Consider the following 25,360-nt stretch of genomic DNA (forward strand, 5'->3'; position numbering starts at 1 on the left):
TGGACTTTCTCATGGTCAATACAAGATAGAGGCCAAAGAAAAAAAAAGAAACTCTTAATGGGAATAGATGTTGTGATGTTGCATAATGTTGTTTAAACAATGTCGACTCCAGCATATCGTAAAGACTTTCAATAGGGATTAGGTCAGGACTCTGTGGTGCACAATCTTTCACAGTTCGAGCCTAATGAATCTTGACATTGTTATCCTGGAATATAGACATTGATATGACTTCCAACTTGGTTGTTGAAATACAAGGCTACACACTGCATCAGTTAGGGCTTAAAGAACTGTTGTCAAACACAAAACATGCCAGAAACATATTAATCACTTTAAGTAATGCGTCAGTCCTTAAATAGCATGTAATAGCGATCTGTTTTGGCCTGTCAGTGTAAAATAAGAATTAAATGTATAGCCAGTTATTCTGAACTATAATACCTGAAGAAGAGAATTGTGACAGAACTGGACACAGTCAGTCTTAAAAACATGAGCACTCGTGTTGTTCCAGGACGGTGGCTTCAAGTGGCATGATATCACTTGCACTGCATTAAAAGAAGAAGAGAAACAATGGCATTAAACACTGAGTACATCTTACAAGAAAACACCATTTCAGTATTTTACTTCAAAATGTCTTTTTTTTTTTTTAAATTTATGAATCAATCTTTCTTTGTAATTATTTGTACTTAAACTCTCTATTGTCATTTGTAACAGCTGTGAATGTGCTATTATTTCTCAGATGAACTGTAGAGAACAAGCTTGTTAAGAAAATAGTTTTTAATTCAATGTTCTTAAATCTTTAAGTTGACTTTTAAAACAGTTACCCATACTCAAGTTTTCATACTAAGAGATAGTGTGTTTTTTATCATATCAAAAAAGAGCTAATTTGCCGCATACTACACATTCATAGGAAAAGTGAGACTGTGATGCTAATAAGAGAATTAACATAACTATCAATGTAAATATATCCATAAGACATTTATAATGTAAAAACAGCAGGTTGACATACACTTTCCATACCATATTCTTTAATGAATGTCTCCATGTCTTCATTGAGGGAGATACTTGGGCTCCTCGGGATGTAATTATGTTTTTCTTTTTTATATATATATATATATACTTCATTCTCAAACATGCAGAACAACAAGATCCCAAAAACACAACATTAGTCATTGATTTACTCAGACATAAAGCTAAAGCTGAGTTACAAAGCTCGCTCAACTAATGTTGTAACTATACAATAAACACTGTCAATTTGTACATTAGTATATTACAGTAATTTGTAAAGAAACATTTAAATTGCATGTAAAGCCATTTTTATATTATTATTATTAATAAAATACATTTCTAATGATATTGTTTTTCTTCTCCAGTTTGCAGGTAACTTTCTTCATAGATGGAGAATCTCCATGACGGAGGAACTAATGACCGCACCCTCTCCAAAAGCTCCAGAAGCTCTTGATCAGAGTTCAGGAGATGAACCGCTGTCAGAGAAAGAGGATGATGAAGAGAGACATTTCAGCATGTTGATGGGGAGCTTGGGTGTTAGCGATGTGTTTGAAGAGTCTTTACTGATGTTTTACACTTTGCTCTGAACATTGCTTTGTAAAAAATGCTGTTCATTTACACTTTATATCGCTACAAGTAATAACAGTTTTCTCTTCATTTCAGCCCGAGTGAGGTTCACAGCCTGTGGGCTCAGCTCAGGAAAGATGAGCCTCACCTCTTGTCCAGCTTTGAAGAGTTTCTGGCCCGTGTCACGAATCAAATCAAAGAGGCACGACAAGAGAGTAAGGAGATGGAGAGCATCCTCCGGAGATGACATGTTATGCAACATGAAATGAGAATGAATTGAGAGCAGTATACCATCTAACATCACCCATGTTTAAGAGGCAGTGATCTACTTTGTATTCTTAATTGACACAATGTTATTTGTGAATAATCTCTGTTTAGAGGCTTAATGCAATTCTCTGTAGAATATAGTCCAGTGACTATAAGCTTAAGAGTTACCAGGTTTTTACATACTTTGGGGGGGATCACCTATTTATGTTCAAGTCTTATGTAAATACCGAAATTGAGTTGTAAATTTATGTGAAAGCTTGATTGTGCAAAATCTTTGCCTTTTGATGGCTTTAAGATAAATGTACGTTTTAACATTGAACACTCCTGAAAAATAATAATAAAAATAATATTGTTATCATATAGTGCAGCATTAGTGAGCATAAGAGACATTGAGTCTTTCAAAAACATTTAAAAAAACACCAACCAACCCCAAACTTTTGACCACTAGTATATGTGCAGTTCATACAGCTGATATATATCCTAGTCTACTTTGTTTCAAACTATAGTTTCTGTTTCAGTTTGTGCATTTGTAATCCCTTGTTCTCGGCTTGGAGATAATGGTGCATTGCTAAGTTAATTTTAGTTCAGCCTTAATCTTATGTAAACGCTTTCTTCTGCAGTCATGCAGTCAAGACCTACAGCAGTCAGTCTAGACAATTATTACACATAGACAGAGATCCAACCAGCGTCTTTGAGACTCTCATAAACACAAATACTTTTCCCCCTCACAGGGAGATGTACAGAAAGCTTGATGAAACAGCTGGATCAGTCAGGTGAGCTTACATGCTCACAGATCCTGTAGATAAAGACAAACAACTAAAATCTTAAATCAAATGTTATTTTTCAGAGAAATTAATAAAAATCTATGAGATGAGCGAGACATTAACTTTGGAAAATATAAATGACAAAACAAAAAACACAAAATTAAACATTTATTCTCTCACCTCTCTCTCTTTCATTTTAGAGAAGTTGATAAAGAGGAAGTGACTCAGTGTTCTAACAGAAAGACCCTCCTCTTACCAGAGTCCAGACGGTCTCTGTTCACCCTTCACCACAGGGAATGATGGGAAGCCGGAGGTGGATTGGCATTCTGAAAAATAGCTGGGGACTCAGAAGGTGTAGATGTTGCAGTGGATGTGGTGGATGTGCCACTGGATGGACAGCCTCTATGCAGAGTCATATCCATCGAGGAGGACCACCTCCCTCACCTGCTGCAAGGAGACCCTCACCTTCTTCTGCATCTTCAAGTGAGGAAGAAGTAGTATGGGGCAAAGAAGAAGGTGAGGACCAATCTAGAGACAAGCTCTCCGTTCCCATCCAAGGGCAGGGCCCTGAAGAGGGATCTGCTGCATCTCCTCAGCACCTTTGAGGTCATTCTGGTGGGAAAATCTAGTGTTGGCAAAACCTCTCAGCTTCAACGCTTCTCTGGTGGACAGTTTCATTCAATTTGTGACATTTGCCAAGTACTCAGAATTGGTGCTCAGCATTAAACCCATCCAAGTGCACACACACAGCAGTGAGAAGTGAACACACACAGCAGTGAGAAGTGAACACACACTAGGAGCAGTGGGCAGCTATAGATCCAGCACCCAGGGAGCAACTGGGGGTTCAGTGCCTTGCTCAAGGGCACTTCAGCCATGGGTATTGAGGGTGGAAGAGAGCGCTGTTCATTCACTCCCTCACCACCTACAACTCCGGAAAGCACCAAGACTCGAACCAGTGACCTTCGGGTTACAAGTTCAACTCTCTAACCATTACGCCACAGCTGCCACTCAATGGGTGAGTTGCTCTCCTACTCCATGTGCAATTCACAATTTAATATGGTTCAGGTTAGTGTATAGACAGGATTTAAATCTTGACTTTGCAATAAGGGATTTGCAGGAAATAGAGTTTTGGTAATTCAAGTTTGTTGCCCTTTTATTAGGTTTGCTTTTGTAACCAGTCCTTTGCTGACCGCTGCTATCATCATCTGCGCTGTGTGTAAGAAGGCTCAGGACACTTTCACTTCTGTTCACCAAAGGAGATTTATTGACATCCACGCTCAGCATTAAGTCTGTGGATTAACATGAACAAAGTTTACGTCTCTCTCTCGATTCCATTCAAAAGACATTCCTCCCAACACCATATACAATGACAATTGAGAAAGACAACATTAACACTGAAACATTGTATTAACATAGAAGAATGTACAAGAACTATGTACAAGAACATAGAAGAAAACAAACAGCAAGAGTGAAGTACCTGTGGATTCACATGAACCAAGTTTACATCTCTCTCTCTCTCTCTCTCTCTCTCTCATGGGCATTCCAAAGACATTCCTGTATGATATAATATTTGTTAGCTAATTAATGACTCAAAACCATGCCAACACCATATCATACGGCCCACGTGACATAACTTCATATTCTTAATCCACTTGCGCATAAAACAGTCTCAGGAGTACTTATAATATAATATTTTTTACACTTTGCAAAATTAAGCAATAAAATGAAGAGCACTGATAAACTTCTCACCAGCATATACAATGCGAACTGAAGAGAAGCGTGCACTCACGTGAAAATGGCGTCAGTAGAGCGCCGACAGAAATTTTCAAAAAAATTTAAGCCTCTAAACAGTGAACAACAGCATCGACAAATATTGCCCAAAGAAAATAGAAATAAATCAATAATACAATAACAAATAAACCCCTAATACAATAAATTTTTTTAGTGAATTTTAGTGGGAAAAAAAACCCAATGTCTTACATTCAAACTGTATTCACTATACTCGTTACGCTATATTGAATCAGATGGAAGGATTACTCCTCTCTCTTTTGCTGTTATGATATATATGGCTACTGATTCACCAAAGTTTGCAACATTTGAAATCTAAAGTTTGTGCATCATTATTGTGCATAGCGTTTATTACTTCTTAAAGGCTTTTAAGTAAATCATGTTTAAATGTGTGTTTGTGTGTTAGTTAAAGCCCACTATGCTATATCAGATGGATTTGTTAAAGCAGGAGGCATCACATGAAAGGGCTTGAGAAGTCACACTGCCTGCATTTAAACCCTGGAACACTTACTGTACAGCAGATTGTCAAACACCATCAATTCACTTTCTGCAGAATTTATAGTTTCACCCCTGAACTGTACAATTTCATAAATAATCTGGACACTTAAAAAGTATGAATTTCATTGTATGTACAAACAAACCAAAAGGCATCGTCAAAAAACAAAACTGAAGCTTTTTAGCCATTTAGTTACTGTTAATCAATTCACTTGTATGTTCCACACAGAAATATTACACAACGGTACCTCCTAGTGGCCATTATACCTTACTGCATTTTTTTCTTTGCCTGTTTTGATTTCATAAAGAAACGTTTTATCAACAGTATTTTATGCCTTTATTTTTTTTTTACATTTCAGTTTTGTTGTGTTGTGAAAGCATTGACTATAGTGTGCAGACAAGAAGAAGTGCAGACAAAGGAGGCTGAGCAGAGGTGTGGATGTATCTTATGATGTCAATCACACAGTATCTCATAGTAAAATATTAATAATACCTAAATTGCTTTGTAAATAACCATCAGTTATTTAATTAGTTTCCAGGATTTATATATTATTCTTATATTATTTAATTATATCCTTTCTTAATATTAGTCAACTGTTTGTTATATTTTGTAATGTTATTTTACACTCAATAAGTTATTTAACCGATAGAGACTTTTATTTTGAAAGGCGGCTTGACGGAAGTGCTCAGAGCCCGCTCATGCACAGAGAGCGCGGAATACGGAGAAAGAGAGCGCGCAAAGACGGAGACTGCACACGGCGTTAGGAATTAAGGACACTTTTAAGTGAATTTATGCATCAGATTGTTGTTTTATTTTCAGTATTTTGTTTGCTTTGAGTTTGTTGCTTGACACCTGGTTGGAAAGGAGAACAAGGTAGTTAAGTTCATTTATGCTCTTATATAACATAACACACATATATTGCATGTGTCTCTGTTGACATAATTTTATGTTGTTTAGGATGAATGTTAGTGTTAATTGCGTAATTTATTGCTGTAAGATTGATTGTTTTGTTCTATTTTTATGTATAAGATCTCATAATTTCCAATATTGTTTATTCATCTGTTTTTAGCTCTTACGGTGTTGTGAAGTCTATAAGGACAATAAACACAAAAGGAAAGACCGTACAACATCAGTGAATGAGTTAAATCCTTTATTCTTCAACCGGGCTGTTACAGTAAGAGCTTGCCCTACTGATTCCATTTGCTGATGTAAATGATGACAGACGAGGGATCAAATTTGTGCACTCCTGTGAAGGAAATTAAAGTATTAAAGGCTGCACAAAACAAGGAAACAGATGATGAGATAGAAGATCGATCTGAAGTTGAAAAGAGAAATGAAGTACGTCGCTCTGTCCGTGAACGAGTTTCAACAGAAAAGATGCTTGCATATCAAAGAGAAGAGTCAGAAAAGGCAGAAAAAAGGCTTATGCATGCATATGAAAAATGGAAGGATGAGGCTCGAAAGGCAAGAGGGCTGCTGAAAACAGACATCACTGAAAGCCAATTAGCGTCAATTATAGACATATTGGAAAATGAAAGAGAAACTGTAATGAATGCGTACATAAAGGTTCGAAGTTATGCAACGCCACCCACTGATACAAGGAGAAGAATTGATGCTTGCGATGCCGTGACAAAGGATATTGTAAAGATTGCTTATGAGAGGATCTCAGGTGTGGATGGAGACTTTGACAGTGAGCAAGTAAAGGGGCGTCTTCGTGAACTGCTTGATCGAGATTATGCTCGCTCCATCTATGGTTCTACGGTCTCACATATCAGCTCAAAGTCGAGTACGCCCATAAGTCAACCTTCAGTGAACTCCATCCTGATGGCTAAGCGAATAGAGGCAGCAGCAGAGCTTGCAGCAAAGGAAGCAGAATATGCAACAATAATGGAGGAAAAGGAACAAAGGGAAAAAATACAACTTCTAGAAGAGAAGCAAAGGAAAGAATTGGATGCTCAAAGGAGTGAGTTTGAAAGATTACAAGCAGTGAAAGAGGTAAGAGCTGCTAAAGCAAGACTAGAAGTGTATGACAAGGAAGAAACCACTCACTCTACTAACCAAAATGACGAGCTGCTACAGCCTGTAAGCATTTACACACACAAACATGTGTATTCATCCTCAGTTAAGCCAACACTCAATGAAAGGGTTTCATCGCCAACACCCAATGTGGATGTGTCTTACCTTGCACAAGCTGTCCAAGACAGTATAACGTTAAACAGACTTCCTATGCCAGAGCCCACTGTTTTTACTGGTGACCCAATTCACTTCATAGAGTGGAAAGCTTCATTCCAATCACTCATCGACAAAAGACATATTTCCTCAGCAGATAAGTTATACTATTTGAAGAAGTATATTGCTGGGTCTGCTCTGAAAACCTTAGAAGGCATCTTTTACAGAAACGATGAGGAAGCTTACAAGGATGCATGGAAAAGACTTCAAGATCGATATGGACAGCCATTCACTATTCAAAGAGCATTTCGAGAGAAACTCGCAAACTGGCCCAGAATCCAGCCAAAGGACTCTGAAGGTCTCCGAAATTTCTCAGATTTCCTGACCACATGTAAGGACGCTATGCCTCATGTGAAGGGACTGGAAATACTGAATGACTGTGAGGAGAATAGGAAACTTGTGAGCAAAATTCCTGATTGGGCGGCTGCCCGCTGGAACCGCCAAGCCACACAAACACTGAGTGAGACACAAGATTTCCCATCTTTCCAAGATTTTGCACATTTCATGTCCATTGAGGCTGAGGTGGCCTGCAACCCAGTCACTTCCTTTCATACCCTTCATGTTTCTGAAGCTAATAAGGAGAAACATAATCTCAAGGTTAGTAAGAACAAGGCCAGTGTCTTCCATACGAAGTTAGTCACGCAGCATGAGAATCCAAAGCTCACTAGTAAAATCACTAAACCATGTTTGTTCTGTCAAGGTAGTGAACATCAAATTCATGATTGCTCTAAATTTACTGCAAGATCTCTTGAAGAGCGAAGACAATTCATAAAGGACACAAAGCTGTGCTATGGATGTTTGAGACTTGGTCACAATGCCAGAGACTGTCATTCCAGACATAGCTGTAACACCTGTAAGAGAAGACATCCAACCTGCTTACATGATGACGGCTTCATTAGAAAGTTAAAGTCTTCCTCTCTTCAAGGCCCAGAGAATGCACACGAGAAAGTCACAACGTCTTTAAGTGTAGAATCTGGATGCACATCTGCTAACACCTCAATGATTGTGCCAGTGTGGTTGTCCTCACAAAACAACCCAGTCTCTGAGAAACTTGTCTACGCTCTGTTAGACACACAAAGTGACACTGTCTTCATTGAATATGCAGTAAGTCAAAGTCTAAAGGTCGACTCATGCCCAGTGACACTTAAGCTCACCACTATGGTTGGGAAGGATTCATTGATATTAAGTGAAAGAGTTTCTGGTCTTAGAGTTAGAGGCTTTAATTCACCATTAGTACTAGACCTTCCCGCTGCATATACTAAAGAATGTATTCCTGCGGATCGTGCCCACATCCCTACCAGAGAGACAGCCAGGTGTTGGAAACATCTTGCTCCTCTGATAGACAAAATTCCCCCACTTCAAGACTGTGAGGTTGGTCTATTAATAGGATATAATTGTTCCAGAGCTTTGGCCCCCAGAGAAGTCATTCTTGGAGCAGAAAATGAGCCATATGCTGTTCGTACGGATCTTGGATGGAGCATTGTGGGCCCTTCCTTGACACATCATGAGTCACAAAGCAGTCTTACTATGTGTCACAGAGTATCTATCAAGGAGATTCCTGCTGTAACGCCAACTGACGTGATTAAAGTGTTGGAGTCAGATTTCAAAGATACTGAAGAAAAGACAAGAGTAGTGTCCCAAGATGACATTATGTTCTTGAACAAACTTGGAGAAAGTATCAGGATGAACAAAGACAGCCACTTGGAAATGCCTCTTCCATTCAAGAGAAGACCCTGTCTTCCAAATAATGAGCCTCTTGCGGTCACGAGACTTCAGCATCTAAAGCGGAGATTAATGAAGAACCAGGAGTACAGAGAGCATTATGTTAAGTTCATGGAAGATGTAATAGAGAATGGTGATGCAGAAAGAGTCATTGATGAAGGGAAGGAAGGAGAAAAATGGTACATACCTCATCACGGAGTGTATCACTCGAAGAAGCCAGGGAAATTGCGCGTGGTTTTTGACTGCTCCGCAAGATTCAAGGGAACATGCTTAAACGATCATCTTCTTGTAGGCCCTGACCTTATAACCAGCCTGACAGGCATTCTTTTGCGGTTCAGACAGTACCCTGTAGCCCTGATGTGTGATATTGAGAGGATGTTTCACCAGTTCCATGTTGACAAAGCTGATCGTGATTACTTGCGTTTTCTATGGTGGAGAAATGGAGATTTCAACTCACAGCCTCAAACGTTCCGCATGAGAGTACATCTGTTTGGTGCCTCATCGTCCCCCGGATGTGCTAATTATGGACTAAAGCATCTTGCAAGAGAAGGTGAACATCTGTATCCCCTAGGTTCACAATTTATTATGCAGGATTTCTACATGGATGATGGAGTCTCCAGTGTGGAAAGTGCAGAGAAGGCCATAAAGTTGGCTCAAGAAGCTCGCCAACTTTGTGCATTAGGAGGCTTAAGGTTGCATAAATTTGCATCCAATGACAAGGCAGTTTTGGAGACAATACCGCCCTCTGAGTGTGCTGTAGATGTTACATCTGTCAATCTCTCCCTCACTGACCAGTCCTTGGAAAGAGCCCTGGGCATTTACTGGCATCTTGAACATGATCATTTCAAATTTTGTGTCATTATTAAAGACCAGCCAGCAACCCGTAGAGGTATACTGTCTACTGTGGCCTCGTTATTTGACCCCTTAGGGTTTCTCGCACCATTCTTGCTCAAAGGAAAGGCTGTTCTTCAAGAAATGTGCCGAAATGGCATGGGCTGGGACGAACCCTTACCTGATGATTTGCAGTTGGGTTGGGAGCACTGGAAGACCGATCTTCTTAACTTGGAGAAGATTCAGGTGCCTCGTTGTATTGTGCCTGCTGCGTTTGGGACAATCATGATGAGAGAGATTCATCACTTCTCAGATGCCAGCATGAGAGGATATGGCCAGTGCTCATACCTTAGGGTCAAGAATGAGCAAGGTGACATCCATTGTTCTTTGCTCATGGCTAAATCTAGAGTAGCCCCGCTTAAGGTCACCACAATCCCTCGATTAGAGTTGACTGCTGCAGTTGTGTCAGTTGCAGTGAATGATATGTTGAAGGAAGAAATGAACCTTGGAGATGCAGAAGCATATTTCTGGACTGACTCTCAAGTAGTGTTAGGTTATATAAACAATGAAGCTCGCCGCTTCCACACGTTTGTCGCGAATCGTGTTCAGAGAATTCATCGCACCACAACTCCTCAGCAGTGGCGATACATTCCATCGGATGAAAATCCAGCCGATTATGCATCACGAGGTCTGAGTGTTAATGATCTGGTCACTTCCAGCTGGTTCAGAGGACCGGACATTTTGTGGGAACAGCAAATACCTTCCCCTGTGGATGTTAACCCACAACTTCCAATCGGTGACCCAGAGGTCAAAAAGGCTCAATCACTTAACACACAAACATTACAGTATTCCTGCTTGTCCAACCGTTTCACAAATATGTCTTCATGGTCCAAAGTCATCCAAGCAGTTGCACGCCTGCTTCGTCGTGTCAGGAAGGACAAGTCCACTGACCACAGTACAGTGGCAGAACGTGAGGATGCTAAGTGCATCATAATTAAGGACTTACAGAGTCAGATATATGCAGAAGAAATAGCCTTACTCCGTAAGGGCAAACAGCTCCCACGCAGCAGCAGGCTATACAATCTAAATGCCTTTGTTGATCACAACGGATTGCTCAAGGTGGGAGGAAGGCTTTGTGATGCTTCTGTCCCTAACTCTGTTAAACATCCAGTGTTAATTCCAAAGGAACATCACCTTACAAAACTTCTGATCGCTGATTGTCATGAAAAAACGGCACATCAAGGGAAGGGCTTGACTATCAATGAGATCAGATCAAGAGGATTTTGGATAACAGGAGTAAACAGGACTGTAGCATCCTTTATACGACAGTGTGTGAGATGTCGCAAGCTTCGCAGACCCACTGAAGAGCAAAAAATGGCTAACCTGCCCTCAGAGCGCATAGATCCATCCCCTCCATTCACATACAGCGGAATGGATGTTTTTGGTCCGTTCATCACTAGACAAGGCCGTAAATCGTACAAGAGGTATGGACTTCTTTTTACTTGTTTCTGTTGCAGAGCCATCCATATTGAGATGCTGGATGACATGTCCACGGACGCCTTTATCAATGGTCTACGTTGTTTCATCGCTATAAGAGGAGCAGTAAATCAAATAAGGTGTGACCAAGGCACTAATTTCATTGGAGCCAAGAATGAGCTCACCAAGGCCATGGAAGAGATTGACACCAACCGTCTGGTAACATTCTTAGCAGAAAAACAGTGTGACTTTGTCTTTAACGCACCCCATGCGAGTCACACTGGCGGAGTTTGGGAGAGACAGATTAGAACTGTGAGAAGTGTTCTTCGTTCCACTCTGTCCCAGTCATCTGGAAGGTTAGATGATTCTTCTCTGCGAACATTTTTCTATGAAGCCATGGCCATTGTAAATAGCCGTCCACTCACTGTAGATAACTTAAGTGATCCCTGCAGTCCTGAGCCTCTAACCCCTAATCACCTCCTCACCCTGAAAACTACTCAAGCCTTACCACCCCCTGGGAAGTTTGTCAGAGAAGACCTATATGGTCGTAAGAGATGGCGCCATGTCCAATACTTAGCGGAACAGTTTTGGGGACGTTGGCGCAAGGAGTATGTGTCTAACATTGCAACAAGACAATGCTGGCTTTCACCAAGAAGGAACATGCAAGCTGGAGATATAGTCTTGGAGAAAGCAGACGATCTGCCCAGGAATGAGTGGCGCTTGGCAGAAGTTATTGAGACTGTCGTTGACAAAGATGGTTTGGTGAAAAGAGTAAAGATACGTTTTGGAGACAGAAATCTGGGAAAGGATGGTAAACGTCTGAACAAACCATCATTAGTTGAACGCCCAGTGCAGAAGCTGGTCCTGCTGCTGGAGGCACACTGAACATCCTGACATATCCTTTGATTTAAGCAGTTTATAGTAGAACAAGTTTCAGTTTGCTTTACATCTAGCCTTAAACATTGGTATTTTACTTTAGAAATCATTTGTGACTAAAGTTTAAAATTTATAGTCACACATGATTGGTGGGAGTGTAAATAACCATCAGTTATTTAATTAGTTTCCAGGATTTATATATTATTCTTATATTATTTAATTATATCCTTTCTTAATATTAGTCAACTGTTTGTTATATTTTGTAATGTTATTTTACACTCAATAAGTTATTTAACCGATAGAGACTTTTATTTTGAAAGGCGGCTTGACGGAAGTGCTCAGAGCCCGCTCATGCACAGAGAGCGCGGAATACGGAGAAAGAGAGCGCGCAAAGACGGAGACTGCACACGGCGTTAGGAATTAAGGACACTTTTAAGTGAATTTATGCATCAGATTGTTGTTTTATTTTCAGTATTTTGTTTGCTTTGAGTTTGTTGCTTGACACCTGGTTGGAAAGGAGAACAAGGTAGTTAAGTTCATTTATGCTCTTATATAACATAACACACATATATTGCATGTGTCTCTGTTGACATAATTTTATGTTGTTTAGGATGAATGTTAGTGTTAATTGCGTAATTTATTGCTGTAAGATTGATTGTTTTGTTCTATTTTTATGTATAAGATCTCATAATTTCCAATATTGTTTATTCATCTGTTTTAGCTCTTACGGTGTTGTGAAGTCTATAAGGACAATAAACACAAAAGGAAAGACCGTACAACATCAGTGAATGAGTTAAATCCTTTATTCTTCAACCGGGCTGTTACATGCTTTGTTTTTATCCAACATCACCTTATTCAACCCAGTATGCACTGATTAATAGTATTTGCTGTATTTGTTAGGAACCAAACTTGATGTTCTACGAGTGCAGTGCTTATAATGGAGCTAATGTGGTACATCTGTCCAGGTAAGAACTCAAAAACACATGAATGCCACTTGTTGATAAACACTGATATATTTTGTTAAATTGTGATGTTTGTAACACCTCAGACACGGCTGCAACTTTGCCGATTATGTGAACCTTATGTAGTTTATTTAGTTTGAAAGGCCCACTAAATGTGCCTGCTGACAGCAATGTTGAGATCACATGACCAGCCCAATGCTACTAAGTTTATCTCAGTATCTCCACTATAATCAGACACTTTCAGCTGTTGAATAAAATAGCTATGGGAGAGTATTGTACAAGCAAAACATATTTAGTTTTATGTATATATACACACACACACGCATATATATATATATAATGCGTGTGTGTGTGTGTGTGTGTGTGTGTGTGTGTGTATATATATATATATATATATATATATATATATATATATATATATATATATATACACAGTCTTGTTCAAAATAATAGCAGTACAATGTGACTAACCAGAATAATCAAGGTTTTTAGTATATTTTTTATTGCTACGTGGCAAACAAGTTACCAGTAGGTTCAGTAGATTGTCAGAAAACAAACAAGACCCAGCATTCATGATATGCACGCTCTTAAGGCTGTGCAATTGGGCAATTAGTTGAAAGGGGTGTGTTCAAAAAAATAGCAGTGTCTACCTTTGACTGTACAAACTCAAAACTATTTTGTACAAACATTTTTTTTTCTGGGATTTAGCAATCCTGTGAATCACTAAACTAATATTTAGTTGTATGACCACAGTTTTTTAAAACTGCTTGACATCTGTGTGGCATGGAATCAACCAACTTGTGGCACGTCTTAGCTGTTATTCCACTCCATGATTCTTTAACAACATTCCACAATTCATTCACATTTCTTGGTTTTGCTTCAGAAACAGCATTTTTGATATCACCCCACAAGTTCTCAATTGGATTAAGGTCTGGAGATTGGGCTGGCCACTCCATAACATTAATTTTGTTGGTTTGGAACCAAGACTTTGCCCATTTACTAGTGTGTTTTGGGTCATTGTCTTGTTGAAACAACCATTTCAAGGGCATGTCCTCTTCAGCATAGGGCAACATGACCTCTTCAAGTATTTTAACATCTGCAAACTGATCCATGATCCCTGGTATGCGATAAATAGGCCCAACACCATAGTAGGAGAAACATGCCCATATCATGATGCTTGCACCTCCATGCTTCACTGTCTTCACTGTGTACTGTGGCTTGAATTCAGAGTTTGGGGGTCGTCTCACAAACTGCCTGTGGCCCTTGGACCCAAAAAGAACAATTTTACTCTCATCAGTCCACAAAATGTTCCTCCATTTCTCTTTAGGCCAGTTGATGTGTTCTTTGGCAAATTGTAACCTCTTCTGCACATGCCTTTTTTTTAACAGAGGGACTTTGCGGGGGATTCTTGAAAATAGATTAGCTTCACACAGACGTCTTCTAACTGTCACAGTACTTACAGGTAACTCCAGACTGTCTTTGATCATCCTGGAGGTGATCATTGGCTGAGCCTTTGCCATTCTGGTTATTCTTCTATCCATTTTGATGGTTGTCTTCCGTTTTCTTCCACGTCTCTCTGGTTTTGCTCTCCATTTTAAGGCATTGGAGATCATTTTAGCTGAACAGCCTATCATTTTTTGCACCTCTTTATAGGTTTTCCCCTCTCTAATCAACTTTTTAATCAAAGTACACTGTTCTTCTGAACAATGTCTTGAACGACCCATTTTCCTCAGCTTTCAAATGCATGTTCAACAAGTGTTGGCTTCATCCTTAAATAGGGGCCACCTGATTCACACCTGTTTCTTCACAAAATTGATGACCTCAGTGATTGAATGCCACACTGCTATTTTTTTGAACACACCCCTTTCAACTAATTCAACTAATTGCCCAATTGCACAGCCTTAAGAGCGTGCATATCATGAATGCTGGGTCTCATTTGTTTTCTGAGAATCTACTGAACCTACTGGTAACTTGTTTGCCACATAGCAATAAAAAAATATACGAAAAACCTTGATTATTCTGGTTAGTCACATTGTACTGCTATTATTTTGAACAAGACTGTATATATATATATATATATATATATATATGCAACTTTAATATGTATTACTTATTTTAGTTTATCATTATTATTATTATTATCATCTTATAAGTATTTTAATGAACACTGATATGTAAATACAACTTGTTTATTATTTTTTATATTATTGTTGTTGTTTTATTTATTTTAATTAATGCTTTAAGTGTCCTGAGGGAACAGGAAGACAGAGTATGGGTAAATGCTAAAGATATTAAAGGGTTGTTTCATCCAAAAAGGAAAATTATGTAATTTATGACTCACCCTTATGTCGCTCCTAACCCGTAAGACCCTCAGAACGCAGTTTAAGATATTTTAGATTTAGTCAGAGAGCTTTCAGTCCTTCCATTGAAACTGTGTGTACAGTATACTGTCCATGTCCAGAAAGGTAAAAAAAAAAAACATCGAAAATAAATTTTGGTCCAAAAACAAAAAAAAATAACGACTTGAACAATGAAAAAATTATGCAGCACCATGAACTCTCTCACAACAGACCCGGAAGAGAAGACAGCGCTGAATAAAGTCTTTTTTTTTTTTTTTTTTTTTTGGACCAACATGTATTTTCGAGGCTTCAGCAAATTCTAACTGACGCTCTGATGTCACACAGACTACTTTGATGATGTTTTATTACATCATCAATCACCAAAAGAATCAGTTCGGTTCAGACGCTCTGTGTCAGTTTGCTTCACACTGACTCACACATACACAGTATCATCAGCTCCTCGGTTCTCGAATCAGACGCGTCCGACAGAAACAGTTCTCGGTTCAGTGTACTGGTGATCCGAAAACCGATGCAACCGGTTCTTGACTCGAGAACGAGAAACACTCCGGCGGTGGGCATGTACGTTCGTTATCTGGCTCTGCTGCACAAATTTCCCCACAGCCTTTATTTAAGACCGGCCTTTATTTGTCCGTGTTGACCACGCCCACGGCCACTATAAGAGGCCCGGCGTTTATTTGACTACCGGTTTTTATTTGAAGAATTATGGTAATTTTCATTTTTGGATGAACTAACCCTTTAATTTGTCATCATATCGAATACATTTGTATATGTGTCCAGCAGATGGCAGCAAAGCTCTTATTATAAAGAAAAGCAGACGAGAGTCTTGTCCTTGTGTCACCACATGAAGGAGCTTCTCACTTTATTCCAGAAAAAAAGGTCATTTATCTATTCACAGTTTCACATTTTGGCTACAAATCTAATTTATTAAATGTAGAGCTTATTTCACAGCACATTCATTTGACTTTTTTCCTGCAGCTTTAATATATTCTTAAACTCAGAATGAAGTAATTACACTGTAGCAGTAATAGTGATATTTCGGTAACACTTTATTTTACAGTCCTGTTCCTCGTGTACATACTATGTACTTATTGTAGTAATTACAATAACTATGTAATAACTAGGTACTAACCCTGAACCTACCCCTAAACCTAACTCTACCCCATGTAGTTACCTTGTATTACCAGAACTTTCTTAGATAAATACACTGCAAGTACACTATAAGTACATGTTAGTACACGTACTGTAAAATAAAGTGCAACTGATATTTCTCATATTTTCATTCGTTTTTTAAATTATAATCTAAAAAGCAGGGGCGGACTTAACCAATAAGCTTAGATCCGAATCAGATATAAACAGATCACGTTTATACACGTCAGTTAGAAATACAGGGTTCACTTACAACAAGGGGAGTTTGCTTTTAGCAGTTATGGCTCCAGAAGAGATCAGATGTGCTCAACAGTTTAGCCACATTCATATCCAGACTCAAAACACATCATTTTTAAAGATTCAAAAGTATATTTTAGCAATGCTTTCCAAGAACACATTAGTTTACAAATATGAATGCATGTAGTATATTAGTAGGGCATTTAAACAGATAAAATATATAAACAGTTTATCATACAGCAAAAGTTTGCAGCTGCACTTGTATGTGTTTATACTGCATTAGCGATCTATTGCTTTGGTGACCGTTAATTTGAGGACTACTGAATTGTTAAACGAATAATAGAACTGAATCAATGTAGTTCACTCAGCAAATCTGTAACGAGATATTAACATCAAAATAAAATAAGAACATGCTCGATGAAGTGGATACATACAATCAACCGAAACGAACCTGCAGCTCCACACTATCTCTGTCAGCAGTGAGAAGATGTAATGTTGTGTGCAGCTTTATGACTCGGTACTGCAGGGAAGGACAATCTCCGACCAAACAAATATTAAAAGAATCAAAAGTAGCAGAACATAATCATATTTCATGAATGACTGCAGCATTTGTGTAGATGAAATTACTGTGACGTCATACTATTGTCAACTGTGCTTGTTTTATATTGATGGAGAAAACTTTTTTTTAATGTTCTGTTTATTATTAAGCATTATTAAGTCATAATATGTTGTGAAAATTATTATAAAGTGGTTCAAATGTCTTATAGTGTAGATGTACAGTATGTACAGTATTTTAAACATCTTCCAGGTTGTTGAATTACACATAACTCAACACTTATACAGCCTGATAAATGATCCATGTAAGAGTAAAATGCCCAGCAGACAAACAATATGCATATTTATATGTAAAAACCTGAGTTTTGACATATCATTATCACTCAAACATTGTTCAGATTTGTTGAACCGAGGCAGTGGATGATCACTGAGCCGAATGCCCCACGTCTTTGTTTGATTCCTCCTCCACATCATCATAATCTGTTATTAAATATTAAATCTGGTCAATTGTTGTTACTGGATGAATATTTTAAAAGTCTAAACTGGAAAATATAAACTCAATTAAAATAAAGATGTTAATATAATGAGAACAAAAGGGTTATAATAACTTACCCAACAGGTTTCTCACATCTTCACTGATCACATCATCATACTCCTCCTGAACTCTCTCTGATCAAGATATACATTAATACATATCAGTTTATATATCACTTCATCTCATCTGAAGGATATTTTTTTCCCTTGAGTGACTTTATTACACAGGACACATGTCTGAGGCCTAGTCTGTACATACACTGGTATTTTTTTTATATAAACATTTTTCCTCCGTAAAAAAAAAAAAAAAAAAAAAAACTTGTCCACATGAAACTTCAAAATTACTCAATGAAGTGCTGTCAAGAGATTAGAAAAAGTTACCAGACCATCAGATGGCGATATAACCCTGACAATAAGTCACAAGCTAAAATTTCTGTTACTACACAACAACACTGCAATCAGAGTTTCTGAAAATCTTCACCCTGACAGGAGTTTTTAAAAAGGTCCACTTTCACTGACCTGATACTGCGTGTGTGTGTGTGTGTGTGTGTGTGTAAAAGCAGCTAAACCACACAAAAACAGCTGCAGTTTTGAAAATACTTGTGTTCCTGTGGACAGGGCCTGATACTTGTTACATGTTTCCTGTGTGTTTTCTGATTAAAAAAATGTATTTCTGTGCATCTCACCTGTTAAACCTCGAGGGCTCGTTCTATTAATGATGACATCATCATAATTCTCTGGTGTGTTCACTACAAATGCAAATATGAGTCAATTTAAGTGTGATCCAAAAAACAATTAAGGCAGTAATTCAAAATATTATCTGTAATGATCTTGATTGTAGCGATATTAATAAAAAAAATTGATGAAGTTAAACACCTTTTTTAATATCAGAGTTGTGTTCGCTCGTCATGACATCATCATAGCTCTCAGGTGTGTCTTCTACAAATTCACACATTCAGTACATTCAAAACAAATTTGAAATATCTATCTTAAATATACTGTAATATTTTGATTTAAAAGTATATTATATGCTGCTGTAGAATAAGGGAGTGACACCTGTCTCACGATCTGGTTTCAGTCCGTCAGTGATGACATCATCATAGTATCCCGGTGTGATTTCCTTCATCATCTCTTCTGCATCAACACACAATATGTTTGGATACAAAATATGCTGTTACAGCAGATCATATGACTGAAAATGTATTATACGTCATCTGATAATGAATCATGTGATCAATTTAAAAGGTCACTGACCTTTTAGGCCACTACCATCGGTGACATCATCATAATATGCAGTATTAAACTCTTTTGCGAAAAAAGGAGAGCAGACTGTTAATATACAAGTAAACAGCAGGATTTGAATGTGGAATGATTATGTGCTTCAGCTCTCTAACCTGAGAGAAGCTCATCAGCATCTTCATACCCAGAATGCAGTTCTTCAGAGATGAGACTCCCTGTTAATGGAGATCAGAACAGTCAGAAACATGTTCATCATTACAAACAGACTGAATCCTCATTTCCTTTCGATTATAAAACACTGTGTTAGTGACAACACAACAAATTGCTTTATTACTTAACACAATTAATTTATTATTTAAAGCATTCAATAAATAAATCCCATTGTGTTTAGGCCTATTAGCAAACATATGAACCAATTTCTTACTGCCTTCCAGAAATATACACAGGAAAAGACAAACACACACACACACACACACACCTGCATCTACTGTACATGTACAAACATATAAGTCCCTGCTTATGACCCTCTAAAAATACACACAGGAAGAGACGCTGACTGGCACACACACTCACACATACACACACCCTCTCTCTCTCTCTCTCTTTCTATCTCACACACACACACACACACGCACACACACACATAAACATGCACCTGCAGCTCTGTGGTTTTCTGTCAGGAATTCTGTGGTTTGAAGCAGGAGGTTTAACAGGACTAATAATAGATGAACATCTACTGTCTGACAGACTCTTATTAATGGTATTAAATGAGATTGATGGCTCATGTCTCACCCCTCTGAGTGAAGTGATTGTGTCTGTGCTGAATCTCCTCATAAACGGTCTCAGACATCGTCCTGTGTCTCCTCTTAGAGAGAGCTGTGAGTGTAGACAGACAAACCTGCTGTCAGTTCACAACACATGACTGATCACACACTGAATAAGACACAATATGACAGTCTCTGGATCTCTCCTACCTCTCCTCATCACTCTGTTCTGCTGAATCAGTATAAGCAGTGGCACTAAGAGCAGTAAGAGCACAACTCCCAGAACAATCACAAGCACTGGGAGAGACACTGGTGGAGGAGTTTGTGGAGGAGAGACTGATGTTGAGCGCACTGAAGGAGAAACTGATGATGTTGTGGCAGGAGTAGTGGAGACTGACACATCTGGCAAAACGGACACAAATACATTCAAATTATGAATACATAAAATTATCTAAAATTGAACATTATTCCTCAGTGTTTGTTGTGACCTGCACAGGTGAGTCCAGCGCGCTCTTTGCGGAAGCAGTCAGTGTGGTTTTTCAGGGAGAGAGGACAGTCCCACAGGTGAACCTCATTCCCTCTGCACTCGACTCTATTCAGCCACACAACACCTTCACCAGCACCAAAGACTGAATTCCCATCAGCCCTCAGTGCTGCTCCACAACCCAGCTGCCTGCAGACCACCTGAGCATCGCTGATGTCCCACTGATCATCACAGACTGAGCCCCACACAGCGTTATGATACACCTCCAGCCTCCCAGAGCACCGGCCGTCTCCTCCACTCAGTCTGAGAGGAACATGATCTAAAACACACATCAGCACTGACCAGCTTCAGCACAACATTTACAACAAAGTTGTTAAAAGTGGTTAAAATAATAATACAATTATAATAAACTTACTTGAACACTGTCTCTTGTTTGGAGATGGTGAGGTAGAACATGTCAGAAAACTCTTAGGTGACTCAAGAATCTGATCCTCTGAGATTAAAACGTTAAATTTTAATAAACCACTAAATAGAACAAAATAATTAAAAGACAAAAAATAATCATATTTAAACAAACAAAACATGACAATTCCAAACCAACTTAAAGCAGTTAAATATCATCTTACTTGAGCAGGTGATTTTGGCCACTTCATTATCACAGTCATACTTTCCCCAGGGTGAAGAGGGACACTGCCATAAAGTGGAGTCATGTCGTCGACATTTAAGATTATCAAGCCAGTTACGAGGCTTCAGTCCCTCTGAATAACTGGGTTCACTGCCAGATCTTCCACAGTTCAGCTCTTGACAGATCAGACTCGCTGTGTCTCTGTCCATCTGGTTGTAACACACATTACCCCAGGATCCATTGTAGAAAATCTCCAGATTCCCTTCACAGCCCTCAGTTAACCTGATCTCTTTAAACTCTAGATGGAAAGGTATGTGCATTAAAATAACTGCAATTCAGGTAGTGCTTATTTTGAAATAAATAACCAAAATAACTGGTTAATTAAAGGCTGATTTATGCTGATTCATCTAAAATATTATGGTATCCTAATGTTAATGACATGATATGCTATCAGCATTTGCAACATGCATTAGCCTTAAAAATACATTAACGGAGAACATTCCTCTTAGTTATCGTAATACTGTTACTGACATTTAACCCTGGCACCGTATGTTATCAGCATTTGCAACATGCATTAGCCTTTTGTTGGGGGAAAAATAACATTTCTGGAGAGCATTTCCTCTAGTGTACTGTTTACCTGAGCACACGACTCCTACATCTTTCTTGTGTTGACAGTCATGTTTTACCCAGCCTGGAGAAGAGCAGCTCCACAGGGACGTCTCATTCCCCTCACACTCCACCTCATCCAGCCATATGTGTCCAGAACCAGGACCAAACCAGGCTGGTACCTGCTGGTTACTGAGGGCCACTCCACACTGCAGCTGTCTGCACACCACATGAGCATCTTTTATATCCCAGGAGTCATCACACACTGTCCCCCATGAGCCGCTGTGAAAAACCTCCAGCCTCCCTGCACAGTCTCCCCCAGAACCCACCAGCCTGATGGACCCCTGACCTGATATTCAGAGAAAGAAAAACACATTATTGATCACAAACAACTGAAGAATCTGCCCAGATGTTGTTCTTCTCACCAAGGCAGGTGATTGACAGCTGTTGTGTGGAGCTGCAGTTGAGAGTTTGTGGAGATCTGCAGTTCCCCAGATGAGCTTCACTCCCAGAGCACTGGAAGCCCGTCACACACTCATGACTGTGTTCAGGACTGGATGAAGAGGAGCCGGAGAAGTTCAGCACAGAGCCACAGCCCAGCTGTCTGCAGACCACAGAGGATTCAGAGAGACTCCAGGAATCCAGCAGAACTCTCCTCCAGACCTGATGGATGAAAACTTCCACCTCCCCCTCACACTGTCTCTCTCCAGACAACCGCACCAGACCATCATGAAGAGCCAGAGAGGAATCTGAGTGAAAGATATGACATTTCACTAAAATACTGCAAATGTTAAAGACTACAGAGGATAATTTATTTAATAAATATGATTTATATATTTATTACATTTTACATAATTAATTTAAAAACCTAAATCACACAAGCATTAATCTAAAGTCTAAAAAAGCACATGTATAGGGAACAAGTACTGTATATTGTATAAGGTTAAGTCGATCAGAAACATAATATTAGTAAATCTCACAGTTAATAGACTCACTAGAGCAGATGACTCCAACATCTCGTCTATGAGAACATTCAGCTCGACTCCATGAAGAGATGGAACATTCTGAGAGTTTTGTTTCATTCCCGTCACAGTCAAACATATCAGCCCAGATTTCACCACTTCCCTCTCCAAACCAGTCTGATCCCACAACAGACACAGCAATCCCACAATTCAACTGTCTACAGAGGACACTGGCAGCTCTCATATCCCAGCATGCATCACACACTGTGCCCCATTTACTGGAGTACTGACGTTCGACTCGACCAGAACAGATGTCAGGACCATTGACCAGTCTGAGATCATTGTAACCTGCAGGAAATTAAAACATATTTAAACAAGACATAACAGGATAGTTTAGAGTGCAGAACTAACTTTTTATTTTTATTGCTGTTGTTGTATTACCATTCATAATGCATAACATGCTCATTAGAAATGTTGAACAATTGGATTTTAGAATGTTTAGCAATTAAAATGTTGTATTTATTAACTGACAGGATAAACAGTGACATTTTACCAGAACATATCAGTCCCACGTTGTTGTCTTGAGAGCACTCTGTGTCATTTGAAGTTGGACACAATCGAATGAGTGATTCATTTCCTCTGCACTGAATCTCTTGTTTCCACATCTGAGTGTCTCTTTTGTCAAAAGCAGCTGCTCCCAGCACCTGTACAGGAGCCCCACAGTCCAGCTCTCTACACACAACCTCTGCATCCTTCTGGTCAAAGGCAGCGTCACACACTGCGTACCATGTGTTCCCATAAAGCACCTCTAACCTCCCGGAGCACAGGTGAGGTCCATCAGCAAGTCTTGTAAATCGTCCATAGTTTATGGTTTCTACATATTTGCATAATACATAAAACCAATTAAATTAGAGTCATGGTGAGTGAAGCTGTCTTACTGTGAATGTTACAAACAAACAACAACTGTGAGTGATTAAGTCTATCCTTCGATTGAATATTGTAAATAAAAACCTGGGTCATTTCAGCTTCACAGCTTCAAAATTAACCCTAACCCTAAATTCATTGTTTACAACTAGCTCAGAAACAAACTGTATAAAATTATTGTATATTGCATATGTTGTGTTAAGAGAAGAAAGGTTGACAAGTGATTAAACAATGAGCTGCATGAAATCACTTACCTGAACATCTGACTCCAGCGTCATACTTATGACCGTTACAGTTGCTACGATGTTTACCCCATTCAATTGATCTACAATCCTTCAGTGTAGACTCTGATCCATTACACTGCACTTCATCCATCCAGATTTTTCCTGATCCTCGTCCAAAGTAAGAATATCTTGGTGCTTGTAAAGCCTCTCCACAGCTCATCTCTCTACACACCACTGCAGCATCAGTCAGATCCCAGTAAAGATGACACACTGTTCCCCACTGACCATCATGAAGAACCTCCACTCGACCAGCACAGCGACTGTCACCATTCACCAGCCTCACATTCACACTGTCTGTCCATGAGGGATACATCATAAAATAAGCATACAACAATAAAATATTAACCATATAGAAGTTATAACAATAACATGTAATTCCATAATCACATGTAAATCAATACAATACAGAATGTTTACAAATATAATTTTAATTTCATCTGTCGGTGAGTGTACTTACAAGCAGTGATGAGTGTAACCAGTGAAGACAATAAAATAAGTGTCAGACAGTTTTCCATCCCTTTGTTTGCCCAAGAAAACTAATTAAATCAGCACCAAAGTTTCTCCTCTGCTCCCTCAAACACACTGAAGAAACTGGCTCCTGTCAGCCCCCTAAAGAGAGAGAGAGACTCACAGCTGCCAATGACACTCACTGTTACCTTATTAGACACAACAGAGGAAATCATCAAACACAATCAGTGACAAATCAGAAAGCTGCATTTTTATTTTCTCCATATATATCGATAAAGTGTGAGCGCTGATGAGCGGGACTCCTCCTCCAGCGTGAAGAGACACTTCACTGAGGACAGACTCGTGTCAGTCAGAAGTCAGTGTGGAGATAAAGTCACACTAAACTTAAAGCAGATTGATACAGAAACACTGCAGCTTATATACAGCATCAAAACCTGAACCTGAACACAGCAGACACAAGCACTGATGACTGACTTCTGTAAGTCTGAATACTTCAAACACTTACACAAACTTACTAGAACCAATTTTTAATGGCTAATTTTAATGAATGTACCATTTGAATCATACAATTTTTAATAAAATTTTAAAAGTTTCTGGATAAATAATGCGTAATATTATTGTAAGTGGTTTTTACAAATTTTGTTCTTTTATTATAAAATATGATTACACCATAGTGTAAACTATATTTTGCTAAAGATATTCTGAGGTGTTTTAAATAAATGAAATATCTACTTTCATTAAGTAGGCTATAACTTTGAGAATAATAAAATAAAAGCAGTAATCATGTGCGTTTAATGCTGTAATGAAGTATTTATTCCAGAAGATGGCAGCAAAACGTTTTTTATTGTAAAGAGGCGCAGACAAGATTCTTGTCACTGTCAACTTCTCACTAATTAAAGTACTGTACAAGCAGCCTGTCTTATATGTAATGCCATTTTTTTAATTAAATTTAAAATAATAATAAAAAATATATATATATACAAAGAAAAAGAAAGACAGAAAAAATTCTACATATTTCCTTATTAATGTATAATTGTATTTTCCCCACATTTATTTATTATTCATTTATTTATTTATGTAAAATATAAAAAAATGAAAATGTATAAATGTTGACATAAATACGTACATAAATAAAGTGGAAATTAATGTATAAATAAATGAAAAAGAATGTGGAAAATGTAGTTATTCATAC

The 25,360-nt window shown here is 38.6% G+C and overlaps 2 protein-coding genes across 4 annotated transcripts; one reads left to right on the forward strand and one right to left on the reverse strand.

Annotated features, from left to right (window-relative positions):
- Positions 1–5,411: 5,411 nt before the first annotated feature.
- LOC113072998 (uncharacterized) lies at positions 5,412–12,869 on the forward strand. 3 transcript variants are annotated; one of them, XR_003280425.1, is made up of 3 exons: positions 5,412–5,757; positions 5,954–12,544; positions 12,740–12,869. XR_003280425.1 is itself a non-coding variant. In XM_026245877.1 (3 exons), exons 2-3 carry the CDS (start codon positions 6,097–6,099, stop codon positions 11,258–11,260), a joined length of 5,091 nt encoding a protein of 1,696 aa, XP_026101662.1. In that variant the 5' UTR covers positions 5,412–5,757; positions 5,954–6,096; the 3' UTR covers positions 11,261–11,406. The 3 variants fall into 3 exon arrangements, 2 of the variants coding, with proteins under 2 accessions (XP_026101662.1, XP_026101661.1); XM_026245877.1 differs by lacking the exon at positions 12,740–12,869 and having other exon boundaries at positions 5,954–11,110; positions 11,184–11,406; XM_026245876.1 differs by lacking the exon at positions 12,740–12,869 and having other exon boundaries at positions 5,954–12,730.
- A 7,417-nt stretch (positions 12,870–20,286) lies between these two features.
- LOC113073035 (scavenger receptor cysteine-rich type 1 protein M130-like) lies at positions 20,287–23,694 on the reverse strand. The gene is made up of 6 exons (XM_026245907.1): positions 23,671–23,694; positions 21,562–21,835; positions 20,926–21,222; positions 20,715–20,792; positions 20,580–20,618; positions 20,287–20,426 (listed from the first exon to the last, which is right to left on the reverse strand). The coding sequence occupies exons 1-6, from the start codon at positions 23,692–23,694 to the stop codon at positions 20,287–20,289; spliced, it is 852 nt and encodes a 283-aa protein (XP_026101692.1).
- Positions 23,695–25,360: the final 1,666 nt, after the last annotated feature.

This window comes from Carassius auratus, unplaced genomic scaffold (genome assembly GCF_003368295.1).
Source record: "Carassius auratus strain Wakin unplaced genomic scaffold, ASM336829v1 scaf_tig00011242, whole genome shotgun sequence".
In the NCBI taxonomy this organism is placed as follows: Eukaryota; Metazoa; Chordata; class Actinopteri; order Cypriniformes; family Cyprinidae; genus Carassius; species Carassius auratus.